This window comes from Sinohyriopsis cumingii, chromosome 1, assembly GCF_028554795.1.
Source record: "Sinohyriopsis cumingii isolate HCF-2022 chromosome 1, ASM2855479v2, whole genome shotgun sequence".
Classification (NCBI taxonomy): Eukaryota; Metazoa; Mollusca; class Bivalvia; order Unionida; family Unionidae; genus Sinohyriopsis; species Sinohyriopsis cumingii.
Genome location: NC_142961.1, coordinates 167,887,677 through 167,901,839, shown reverse-complemented (window position 1 = coordinate 167,901,839; position 14,163 = coordinate 167,887,677). Strand labels below are relative to the sequence as shown.

At 36.3% G+C, this 14,163-nt stretch overlaps 1 protein-coding gene across 2 annotated transcripts in view; it reads left to right on the top strand.

Moving 5' to 3' along the window:
• Positions 1-14,163, top strand: part of LOC149808343 (sodium/calcium exchanger 1-like) — a 131,697-nt gene that overhangs the window by 99,149 nt on the left and 18,385 nt on the right. For both annotated transcript variants that reach the window (XM_089975922.1, XM_089975916.1), the window contains 2 exons: positions 6,356-6,463; positions 9,528-9,686. In XM_089975922.1, the coding sequence (XP_089832048.1) occupies positions 6,356-6,463; positions 9,528-9,686 (267 nt within the window). The remainder of the gene's footprint in view (positions 1-6,355; positions 6,464-9,527; positions 9,687-14,163) is intronic.

Genomic DNA, 14,163 nt, shown 5'->3' with positions numbered 1-14,163 from the left:
TTAGATCTTTTCAGTGCCCAGTAAATTTCAGCATCATTATTTTCTTTTGTTTCATTAAAATATTCAGACTTTATTCTATATTCTATACTGAAGTGTAAAATATAGAGACTTATTGGTGAAATAATTTTCATATTATTTTTCTATTCCTACATTTTTCACATGTGAAAATATTTCCCATTATGCCATGTGATGCTTGATGGTGTGTGCCTATAAAAGTTGTACCAGCAATAACAACAAAAGTGTCCCTTGTGAGCTAGAAGAAATAAATAGAAACTGCCTTACATATCAGACATGGAAATTAATCTTTGATAATGAAATTTGACCAGATGCTATTAGCCACTCCCTCAAGTTATTACCTTTTTCTTCCTTGACAACAATGACAAAAACGCATTGTGATGCATTGCTAAATTGGACTTGCATTGGTTTTAGATAGGGTCAAATAGTTAAAAAAATTACAAAAATGTAATTTACTTTAACAGATTTTATTGACCCAATCACACCGCTTCCTTAAGTCACATATATTTATATTTTATCTTTTGGTACCACTTGATGAAATATATCCAGTATTAGCGTAGGAAAAGAAAATATCTTCTATTGAATGTTTTGTGCCAACTAATATTGTTTTAAATAAGTTGTTGAAAATAAGTTTTTGCTGCATGCTGAAAAAGTTCCAAATTATAAGTGTGTCCCCAGTGTGTGTGTGTGTAATCTCATGTCCCCATTTTGCAGTATGATTTTCTCTTTTTTTTTGCAGATATCATTGAAATTGCTAAATCTGGTGGGAAGTTCAGAATTTAAAAAAAATTAATTGTAGCATTTTTATTGGACTTTTTATATTTTGTAGTAAACCTTTGACTTGTGATTTTTTTGTATGTGCAATAAACTGTTGGTAAGAAAGTGACAATTTCAGTGAACTTACTTTTGATATGAACTAATTATAAAAGCTTCTGCCACCTATAAATGACCAGTATGTCACTTATAAGTGAAATGTAAGTGATGTAATGATTAATATTATTTTACATAAACTGTAATTATACTTACGCTGACGGACAAGTGACATATAAATCAAGCATACAGTGTGTATTACTTATAAGCTGCAATAAATTGTTTCCAATAGGGTATTGACAAGATCAGAGATCAATTTTGATGTTTAGCATTCTATCTCATAATGTCATGGCATACCTGTACCAAGAATTATTGTGCTTGACCCAAATTTTTTAATAAGCTTTAAATAAGGTCTTGGGTGAGGGTGTGATATTTGGATTTCTAACAAATTTTTAGTCTTATTGGTTCGATGTCGGCAGTGTGGCAGTGTATAGTGATGTCTAGCACTGGGGCATCATGCCACAGACATGTAGCATTATATCCCACCCAGTCACATCATCCTGACATCAGGCTGACCAATCCTAGCATTAACTTCTTAATGCTGAGCGCCAAGCGAGGCAGCTGCTAGTACCATATTTATTAGTCTTTGGTATGACTTGGCTGGGATTCAAAAGGTTTTAACATAGGTAACTTAAATGTGCAAGGTATAGTGGGGAAAATAGACCAGATTAAGTTAATGTTGTCTTCCAAGGAAAATAATATAGATGTTTTGGGACTTTCTGAAACCAAATTAAATGCTAACCACAATGATGATCTATTTCACTGTCAAGGCTACAATAAACCATTACTCAGGGACAGAGAGACAGCAGGGGGAGGTCTTGTTGTATACATTAAGAAAGCTGTAAATGCAGAAAAACAACTTGACTTGGAGTCACATGAAATTGAGAGTATCTGGGTGGAAGTTTTTCAAAATAATGCAAAATCATTCCTAGTTGGTTTCATTTATAGACCACCTTCCTCCAAAGCAATTTGGATTTAAAACTTTTTGAAACAAATGGAAAATGTTCTTGCACAGGAGAAAGAAACATATATACTCAGAGATATAAATAAGGACCTTCTCAGTACTCAAATAAGGAACAACTGGATGGAATTTATTGAATCATTAGGCCTAGACCAGCTGGTAAATGAGCCCACATGGGTAATAGAAAAATCAAGCACTCTTATTGATCATATTTATACCAACCTACCAGAAAATGTGGCTTGTGTTAATGTTCTGAATGTTGGTCTTAGTGACAACTATCCTACTTTTTTGACAAGAAAAGTTAAATGCAAGTAAAATAAGAAAAATGCACACAAAATGATCACTTACAGATCGTTCAAAATATTTAATGAAGAACAATTTCTCAATGACCTATATAAAGTTCTATGGAATATGATCCCAAATTTGGATGATACAGATGAAGCTTTGAGGGTGTGGACTGACTTATTCATGGCTGTAGTCTCTAAGCATGCACCACTGAAAATACATTGAGTAAAGACTGAAATTCAACCTAATTGGCTTACTACTGAAATCCTAGATGCTATGAAAACATGAGACCAATTTAAGACTATGGGAAACCATGCACAATATAAAGTATGGAGAAATAAAATAACAAGTATGATTAAAAAAGCTAAAAAAACTTATTATCAATCATTGCTTGAAGACAAAAAGAGCAACACAAAGTCCATTTGGAAAGTCTTCAATGAACTCACTGGAGGAACATACAAAGATCAGACAAATAAAATTCACTCACTTCTGGTAAATGACACCATAGACACTGATGACACTGACATTGCAAATGTTTTCAATGATTTGTTTCACCAACATTACCACAAAGTTAAAAGAACCAGTGATAGAAAACAACAGCACCAAAATCTCTAAGGAGGTATGTTTCTCTATCCCACCAGTATCAGAAATCTTTGTTTAAAAATATCTCAGTGAACTTGATACTAAGAAAGCTACAGGACTTGATCAGATTGGTCCATGACTCATTAAATCTTCTGCCTCTGCTATTGTAGATAGCATAACATTCGTAATCAATTTAAGTATTGCAACCTCATCTGTCCCCAAAATATGGAAAACTGCAAAAGTAACTCCTGTTCACAAATCTGGTTCTAAGGATGACGCTGATAACTACCAACCAATCTCAATACTACCAAACTTGTCAAAATTGATTGAAAAACATGTCCATGATTCATTCATGTCATATTTAACCAAACACTTGCTGTTACACCCTAATCAATCAGGCTTTAGACAAAAACCTTCCTGTGAAACTGTCTTGATCTCCCTAACTGATAAATGGCTTCAAGCACTTGACCAGGTAGAATAATAAGATCTGTATTTGTAGATTTCAGGAAGCTTTTGACATGGTGGATCATGAAATCCTTTTGAAGAAGCTGAAAATCTACCAATGTGATGAAAGAACAATTTGATAGTTTACTATTTACTTAAGTGAGAGAACACAGCATGTTTACATAAATAATGTTCTGTCTGAACCTGGAACAATTAGATATGGAGTACCACAAGGCTTAATTCTAGGTCCATTACTGTTTATTTTATTAATGACCTACCACTTTTACTAAGAGACTCAATATCATCTACAGATCTTTATGCAGATGACACAACATTGTCAGACATCCAAAACACAAAGCATGAACTCGAAATTTCTTGATCTCCCTAACTGATAAATGGCTTCAAGCACTTGACCAAGGTAGAATAATAGGAACGGTATTTGTAGATTTCAGGAAAGCTTTTGACATGGTGGATCATGAAATCCTTTTGAAGAAACTGAAAATCTACCAGTGTGATGAAAGAACAATTAGATGGTTTACTTCATACTTAAATGAGAGAACACAACATGTTTACATAAATAATGTTCTGTCTGAACCTGAAACAATTAGATATGGAGTACCACAAGGCTCAATTCTAGGTCCACTACTATTCATTTTATTTATTAATGACCTACCACTTTTACTAAGAGACTCAATATCATCTACAGATCTCTATGCAGATGACACAACATTGTCAGACATCCAAAACACAAAGCATGAGCTCGAAATTTCTTTACAGAATGCACTAAACAAACTGGAAAACTGGTGCACATGTAATGGCATGGTGGTAAATACTGGTAAAACTAAAATATTACTTATCTCAACATGGCAAAGAAGGACAAATCTTGATAGTGATGAACTATGTCTGACATGGAAGGATACAAATCTGCAAATAGTCTGTCATGATAGGCTACTTGGTGTTCTGGTAGATAATAACCTATCATGGACTGAACATATCAAACATACCAGTAAAAAAGTCAATTCAAGTTTATGGCTTCTCAGTAGGATAAGACATTTTCTCCCTGAAAGGCACAGGAAACTATTTTATAACAGTTACATACAACCCTATTTGGACTACTGTAGTACAGTATGGGGTAATTCAAATGATAAAAACATAGCAAAGCTAGCACATCTTCAAAAAAGAGCATTTGGGCTAATATCAATCCAGAAAGAAAGCAAGGAAAGTTTAGCTGGTAGGTTAAAAATATTACCTATTAAAGACCGAATCTGTTTGAGAAAAGCCAAATTAATGTACAGGATATCCCAGAATAGTGCTCCTGAATATTTACAATCACTATTCCAGTATAGGCTACCTGGTAATACTCCCCACCTGCGATCCATGTCTACCAAACAGTATAAAATTCCCAAACCAAATAAGGAGTTATTTAAAAAAAGTTTCCAATACTCTGGAACTCTGCTCTGGAATAGTATTCCAGCTGAGATTAGAAATGCCCACTCTATTTCCTTCTTCCAAACCCAATATATCCAGTGGCTTCAGAGATGCAGCTTAAATAAATAAATTCCTTTGTATGAGGGCCTCAAGGTAGATTAGTTTTTAGCTAATTGTGTTACCCTCTTTAAATAAGGTCATTATTATTATTATTATTATTATTATTATTATTTACAGAATGCCCTAAACAAACTGGAAAACTGGTGCACATGCAATGGCATGGTGGTAAATACTGATAAAACTAAAATATTACTTCTCTCAATATGGCAAAAAAGAACAAATCTTGGTAGTGATGAGCTATGTCTGACATAGAAGGATACAAATTTGCAAATGGTCTGTCATGATAGACTACTTGGTGTTCTGGTAGATAATAACCTATCATGGACAGAACATATCAATCATATCAGCAAAAAAGTCAATTCAAGTTTATGGCTTTTCATTAGGATTAAAAAAATTCTCCCAGAAAGGCACAGAAAACTATTTTATAACAGTTACATACAATCCTATTTAGACTATTGTAATACAGAATGGGGTAACTCAAATGATAAAAACATAGCAAAACTGGCACATCTTCAGAAAAGAGCATTAGGGCTAATATCAATCCAGAAAGAAAGCAAGGAAAATTTAGCTGGTAAGTTAAAAATATTACCTATTAAAGACCGAATCTGTTTGAGAAAAGCCAAATTATTGTACAGGATATCCCATAATAGTGCTCCTGAATATTTACAATCACTATTCCAGTATAGGCTACCTGGTAATAGTCCCCACCTGTGATCCATGTCTAACAAACAGTATAAAATTCCCAAACCAAATAAGGACTTATTTAAAAAAAGTTTCCAATACTCTGGAACTCTGCTCTGGAATAGTATTCCTGTTGAGATTAGAATCATTTCTATGGCAACTTTGGCAGACTTTTATGTTCTTCCAGTTTAGGGGAACTATGGTAGTACAATTGATAGAGTATCATGCTTGTAATCCATGGGTACATTATCCACCGAGGTAATTGTGTCTTTGGGAAAGAAACTTAGCTTCCATTGCCTTGGCATGATACAGTAATATAAAGGGCCATTAAAACCTACCAAACAGCCAACCAACTATCATGCAGTTAAAGGTTTTACTCAGATGTTAGTTCTTAAAATTTCTTTCATAAGCACTGTGTATCGAGTAATAAAGATGACTGATTCTGAAAGATAATTAGAAATTTGCTAAATTTTAGGCTTCATTGCCAGGGGCTGTCCTACAGATTTATAACCGGCCTCTAGCTCAGGTTCACAACACCATCATGAATGAAACTGCTTCATTATACAGTTAAATGATAATTCATTGAATATATTGTAAGAAAAGATATAATGTTCAACACAAGTCAGTATTTGCATAATGAAGAAACATGGCTGAATTTATTTAGTTGATTTGTGTCTAGCAGCAGCAGATAAACACGTGAAAAGTTACATGCTGAGGCAGTTGGAGTAAAATACCTTGCCCATAGACACCACAGCGTCCTACCAAGCCTGGCCTTGGCAGGATTCAATAAAACCAATAGCCTTCTGTTTTCAAGTCTGACATGCTAAGCAGTGTCTATCAATGTTTCTTTCTGGCTGCACTTAATTAACAATGAACTTTATAGCCAATAAAGTTTTCAGCCATGATGATTTTTCTGCTGGATTCATTCTCCAAGTGGTTGATTGATTGATTGATTTATTTATTTTGCAGGTGATGACGAAGAAGAATCAGAGGAAAAGCTACCCTCCTGTTCAGACTATGTCATGCATTTCCTGACACTTCTGTGGAAAGTGTTGTTTGCCTTTGTACCTCCAACAGGTATGTAAACTTGTATAACAAGGACCTTGGATGAAACTGATTATGAGTGCATCAATACATATTAATATGAATTCAGTTGAGTGACATACATAAATATTAATGAGATGATCATGCATTTGATTGAGCTTGTGAACACATTATATCAACAGAGGCCATATTTCTGACCAGATTTTGATCAGACCTGGTATGTAAGATTGTATCATCAAAATCTTGGATGAGTTTGATTATGAGTGACATATATGCATATTAATGAAGCTATCTGCATATGATTCACTGAACTATAGAGACCATATTAGTCTTGGTATGTAAGCTTGTATCTTCAAGATATCAGATGAGTTTGAGTATGAACAAGATCAACACATATTAATGAGGATGCAGGCTAATCCGATAGTAGGAAGTTAGCTGCCCTTTTGGTGCATGAATCCAGTGCCTTAACAACTGAGTCACCACAGCTCCTTTGAGTGGAGATCTGAATGTTTTCTAAGTTATGACTCCAGATCAGTAAACTACAACAATAAAATTGTCAACAATTAATTTCAATCCCAAAAATGATCACTGTGAATGCTGTGTAATGTTCTCTACAAGCAATATAGAATCTCCATTCCCACCAGTGAAATTTCTATGTGTAAACACATGGCATTACAGTACTGTATATATCAATGTTAATTACCATCAGTACGTTAAAAGAATGAATGAAAAAACATAACATGCAGGATATGTTTCCCCAAAAACCTGATTTAGAATAAATATGTTATTTAGTAAACAGTGTTAACACATTAACCCCTGGTGATGAGTTTATGAGGCAGGAGGTAGTAGCCTACTGCCAAGCTCTGTAGCATCAAGGTCATGTATGATACACTAAAGTGGGTGGTATTATAGAAAGCTAGATAGATGTAGCTCTACAATGATACCAAATAATCTGGAATTTCTTGTTGTACTACAAAATACAGAGGGAAAAACCTCATTTTTTGGACCCAATTTTTTTCTACCCAAAATTCACCTGTGGTCGGAATCTGATTTTGTGTCCGGATTTTAGACTTTTTGGTCTCAGATCTAAGGCAGACCGGTATGAACTGTAAACAGATAGATGAACCTTTGCAAAAAGTAGGATAAGATGGGCATTTGGAATAAAGAGTGGTCTCGATAATAATAATTATACGAAAATAATGGGCCTGTTAAGCAAAAAACAAAAACTCCAACTTTTACCCTTCTGCTCATGTGCGAGCCAAATAGCCAATGAAAAATGATGTTTCTAACACAACTAGGCAGTATGTTATTGGAGGATCACCTGAAAGTTGGTGTTTTATGATGTTTTCAGAAATAGCTTTCAAAATGTGCTTCCTACTAAAATTTCAGACGAAAATGACATAAACCTCCAGGGGTTAATGTGTTAACCCTTTACCTCATAGAGCATAGTGACAAAGTGCAGCGCTCTATAAATAGAACACCTGTTACCTAGTTGACAGCATATGCATAGGCCTGCCTGTGAACTGTTAAGCAATGTAGTGTATGTTACATTTAACAGCAATTTCAACCATTTTACATTTTTGGTACACATCTATTATATGTGGAAAAATTTAAGAGTGAAGTCTGATTGTTATAGCTGTGTAATTATTTTTCATGGAAGAATTTTTTATGTGCTTTAAAATCTTGAGAGAACTCGTTCACCATCATGTCATTGAGGCCGCAGAATTTGATAATTTATAAAAACTAATTGCTGCCTACATCAATATCAGAGCCTTTACCTAAGTTATTGAATCTTTCATAGTTGTGATTCTAATCGTGAAAACTTTGTAAGTACTGAATGAAATCTGCGACCGCCATTTTGGAGAGTGGAGATTACGACCCAGTTACTTTAAATAGCAGATATCGACCAGTGCATAAACAGCAACCATGTGATCTGACGTAATTGTCATTCGCAGAAATGAATGTAGTATCAAATAGGGACGTTTTCCCAGAAGGTGGCGCTACGAAAACCAGCTAAAAATGGCTGATGTTTACAGCAGGCGTCAAAAGGTGCTTCCATGTGAATGGACTAGAGGCGTCAAAAAGTGCTTCCATGCGAATGGAGTAGAGGCATCCAAAGACGCTTGCATGAGGTAAAGGGTTAAATGCTTTACGAGTTGACATTAAAGAAATAAGGTGGGACATAAAATGTGGGAAAAATAGTTGCCAAGTGTACGATAGCTCGAGGCCATATCTGACCAGAATATGAAAAGGGGGCCTGTACTCAGGGGAAAATAAGGTGTTTTCTTTGAGAACTTCATATGTATTGGACCAGGAAGGTCAGTAAATATTTAGCAAAAACAACGCTTAAAAAATGCCATAGAGAAACCTCCTGATTTTATGCCCCAGTCTCCTTTTTTTTTTATTAATTCTTCCTACTTGGCTTTTGAAAAGTTGTTAGGTATGAACCACCTTGAGGAGAGAGAGATTCAGTGGACAATCATGTTTGTATTAATAACTTGTCTTTTTTATGCTAAGAATGTGGTTCTGTCTGGCCTAGGATAGAAGATAAATGACATCAACATTATGACACCAATATTAACAGACAATGTAGCAGGGTTTTCTTTCCATTTTGCAATACACATGAATTGGTGAGAGATATCAGGCCCACGTGGACCTCTTGTTTGAAATCTTACTTTGCTGTTCCTGAGGAATGATTCTTGATGGACAGTCGGTTAAGTCAAGAATAATATCAGGTTTCTGAGTGAAAATATTAAAGACATTTTTACTTATAAATACTTGTCTTTGTGCTATGTCAATTTAAGTTGAATTGTTTGTGCGTTAGCTTTTTTTAGGTAGGTAACCAATAAATGGTTTTCAGATCAATATAAACTTGACTGCAGACTCCTTTGTTTAGGAATAGTTTCTCAAGCTATTGTTTACGAATATACCAAACAACTGTGTGTTTACCAGCAGTAAAATGATGCAACAAACCAGCTTTTTCATCACATGTTAGCAATATATCTACTAATTTCATCAAGGGAACATAAGAGAACTTGTTTCAGCTTAGATGCTTATGTACTTATTTTTGTAATTATTATATACTTGTGTATTTCAGATTACTGGGGAGGTTGGGCATGTTTCATTGTGTCCATCATAATGATCGGTGTACTGACTGCATTCATAGGAGATTTGGCATCCAGCTTTGGTTGTACGATCGGCTTGAAGGATGCCATAACAGCCATTTCATTTGTAGCCCTTGGTACCAGTGTACCAGGTACGTAAAGTCAAGTACCTAAGTCATGATTTTACTAAATGTCTCAAGTTTTGTTCATAATGCCATTTTACATAATTTTGCCGATTATACATGAGAGTAGCGTGAACTTCATGTGAGAAGTAGAGATAGAAGAAATAGTGAAAAAATGTGTAGTGTCAAAACTGCAATCCTCAATGAGGATATTGTCTTATTTTTATTTTCCTGAGAGAAGAGGCAAAACATTTCAAGAAAGTTCAATATTTTATTAATGTATTTAATCTATGCTGCCAGCTGATTGTTCTGTGGGGGAAAAAAATCATTATGGCTAAAACCAATTAGAGATTTTAAAAATTTAAGGATGAGATGTTTAGTGAAATGGGAGCCAGATGTATTTAGAACTCAGAATAAGCTTGCAGTTCATAGCAACCCTTTAAAAAGTTAAACTTGGATTTCTTAGGTGGTCATACCAGTGCCTAAACCTGGAAATGACCATACCAAATCATCCCACTATTTTCCAATATCACTAAGAAGCTGTAGTTGCAAAACTGAAATGAATGATAACAGACTCCTCCGGTATCTTCACTCCAACAAACTCTTATTAGATTGTCAACAATGAATCAGAGGCCAGAGGGAAACAATTAACCATCTTGTCCAACTTGAAGCACACATTTTTGAGAAGCTTTCATATTGAAAGAACATATAGTTTCCATCAGTTTTTACTTGGAAAAACTTGTGACACCACATAGAAGTATAACACAATGAATGACCAATTTAATAGCAACAATAGCTTACTCATACATTCTCCCTTAGAGTGAAGAATTGTCAGTATGATGCAATTCCTCATGCAAATTGCCTTGTCTTTCAAGGATGTTGATGTGATCAGATGTGTGCCAAACACCAAAGAAAATTTGCCTGTTGCAGTGGGTTTTTTTAAAGCACAATTGTGGCTTGGCCTTTATAATAATTAATCTTTAATTACCTTCCATAGTACCACTACCATAGAAATCTCCAGTCTTAGTAGAATCCATGCAGTTTTCCACATCTTAATGTGGTAACCTTTTCCCTCTGGTTTCCAAATTGATGCTATTGTGGCCAAGGTGGATATTTCAAGTGGAGCCTGGGCACACCTTTCCGTAAAAGTCACTGAAGCTATGGAACAGAAAGTCAGACTGCTTGTCACCATTGTTTCAAATGCTAACCTCTTCTCAGCTGCTTCTTTTAGTATGCTAAGAGAAGCATCTTTGAACCCAGTCAGCATGTACTTTCTGTTTCTATGGCTTTGTCAGTGGAACTTCCTCACATCTGCTGTGATGTTGCATTGGACTCCTCAAAGAAAGGTACTACTTGATTACAGTAAAGACATTCTTGAAGCTGAGAATCTGTTAGGAGGCCTCGTGGTACCTCAAGATTTATTGTATTAACAACAAAGATCCTTCACATCCACTCCTGGCCCATTTCAACGGGCCAGGAAACATGTCGATGTGAATCACCCTCAAGGGCCTTCTGGGAAGTTCTTCAAGCAGACACAGCCCCAGTCCAATATGCAACCTCAAAATGGACCTCCTTCTCCATCTGGCTTCCAGAAACTGAAAATCAGACATGCCTGACAAATTTGGAAAGGATGGAGATAGTTTTCACAGCCACATTTTTGTTTCCAAAGGAGGTGGTGGGGGACAGCACTAGGGTCTTGAGCTTGACTTCATTTATGTGGGGATGAATTTCCTCTCAAACCAGAACTTAGTCAGAATTCCACTGGATCGAATTAGAGACACTATGAACAAAAACTTTGTCTGATCGACTGTAGCTGCCCCTTCTGGGAACTTTGAATGTTGCTGCCAACTAGGTTCTATTAGGATGTCTTCAAATGTGACTTGAGAATTCCTCCATTTTGCAGGGTGGAAACCTCACAAAGATTCTCAATCAGCACAGATCTTGCTAGAACCAGCATTTCATCACCATTTGGAGTGGTGGATGAATTGGGATAGATTCATGATTGGAGTCCACATTCATGCACCTGAACCCCATTCCTGTCTGTTTGCCAATATGTCAGATTCTGGTTGGTACATTTATTTAGAACTGAAGGGCATATTTCTACAAGGAGTTGGGACTCCATCCAAATCCTCCTTCCACATAAACCACATAAACGACCTAGAAATGAAGGCTGCATAACTAGCGTTGCAAGGGTGCATCGAAAGAGTAAGGAGTCGATATGTCATGGTCTCCTCCAACAACAAGTCCATCATAGCTTATCTCTAACATCAAGGAGGCACACATGCCCCATCTCTTTGTGTGAAAGTCTGGAGCCTCCTGTGTTGGATCAGATAACATAACACTCAGAGTTTGGCATATGCCAGGCAAAAAGAACATTTTAACCGTCTTTCCAGAACTGGCAGAGCCATCCTCACGGAATGGACTTGTCACTGCTCTATTACAGAGTCTCTTTCTTGCTGTGGGGAAGGCCCCTAGTGGATCTGTTTGCAACCAGGATCAATGACAGACTTCTGTTTTGCATTTCTCTTGTCCTGGATCAAGGAGCATGGGTAGTGGATGCAGTAGGATCACTTGTTCCCTTACACCTTCCTACCCTTTTGACTGATTCCTCAAGTTCTGCAGAATGTCAGAACTTCCACTGCTCAGATCATTCATATAGCTTCTCTATGGCCTCAGCATTTGTGGTTCAACAGTCTTCTAGACCATTTAATCACTTGACTCGGGTCTCTTCCTCTCAGGAGGAATCTTCTGTTGCAACACTGGGGATCCCTCCTTTACAGCAGCCCACAAATTCTCCACCTTCACACTTGGCTCATCTCAAGTGATCTCTCCGCTAGAACATTTTCTCGGGCTGAGTTGCCAGTTGCATCATTCAGGTCAGGAGAGCATGTACACCCATGGTCTATGATGCAGGTGAAGAATCTTCTGTGATAGATGCAGAAGAAAATTTGTTGATCCTAGCTGCCCCTCTGTAACTTCTGTTGCTGATTTCCTTTTGTTTCTCTTTGAGAAAAAGAAATGTTCTGTATCCACTAACAAAGGCTATAGAGCTGCCGTTGCAGACACATAAATTCTCACAAGGCATGGTAATTGGTTTGGATTTGCACCTTATCGATCTTATTAAGCATTTCAAGTTGCAAAGACCTTTCTCACCCTCTCTTATGCCTAGATAGAATCTTTCTTGTGTTTTATGGTCTTTTAGCAAAACCCAATATGAATCATTGAGTGAGGCTTCTTTTAAGGACATAACTCTAAGGTCTTTGTTTGTACTTGCCCCTGCCTCAGCATGATGACAAGTGAGATTCATGCCTTATCTATTGACACTGGTTGTCTCTGGTTTAATCCTTTGCCAACTGGTATGTTTAGCCAAAAATCAATTACCTTCCATAGCACCACTACCATAGAAATCTCCAGTCTCAGTAGAATCTGTGTTGCAGATGATATAGATAGATTTGTATATCCTGAGAGGGCACTCCATTTCTATTTTAAGGCATCCAAAGGAAAAGAAAGAGTAGGAAGCATCTTTTCCTCCCTCTCAAGGGTTCTGTAGCCATTTCAGTTGCAACTGTTTCACAATGGATTGGCACCACAATCAAAAGAGCAAACCAGTCTCATACTGATTGAGACCTTTCCTTTATGAACCTTAAAGCCCATGAGGTTTGAGCCATTGCTACCTTAAGGACCTACCTTAATAACTCCTTCTTGGAGGACACAATAAAGGCAGCATTTTCCATATTTTCTGTATTTTATCATTTTAACAGAGCATCAGCCAACCCTTTTTTCTGACAAATTCACCTAAAAAATAGCTATCAGTAAGCTATTGCTGCTAGTAAAATGTAGTTTTGGTGGGTTAAACTAATTTTGATAATGCAGTACTTACCCATAGCTATTGTCAAATTCCCTTTTCCCACCATGCTCAGATGTCCTGATGTAATAGTTGTCTTCGCCTTATGAGAAGATGTATGCACTTTAAACGATGGTGCATTTTTTTGGCATGAAAAACAAAGCTAAACAAAATGGGTAAGTATACAACAATTAAAATGAGTTTTATCCCACCAAAAACTACATTTTAACCCAGGTCTAAGGGGCTGCCTACGTTTGAAGATATAAATTTCATAGTTAAAGCAGGTCCCACCTTTTTTGATAGCTACCCCTAGGATGTGGGTGTACATCAGAGCAGCATATTACCAGTCACCCATTCAAAATCACAATTAACAACATAGTTAAATGCCTTAATGCAAGAACTGGCATCTCATTATATGTTGACAACTTTTTTATCTGCAAGAGATCAGAGAGTATGCATACTATTGAATGTCAGTTTCAGATTTGCTTAAAAGAGTTCAGAAATATTCAGAAGAAAATGAGTTCAAATTTTCAGAAAAAATCTTACTGTATGCGCTTTTGCTGATTACACCATATTCATAATGACCTTGAAGTTTACCTTTTGACTGTTACCGTGTTCCTTTTATGGAGGAGACAAAAATTTTGGTGTTTATTTGGTTTTAAT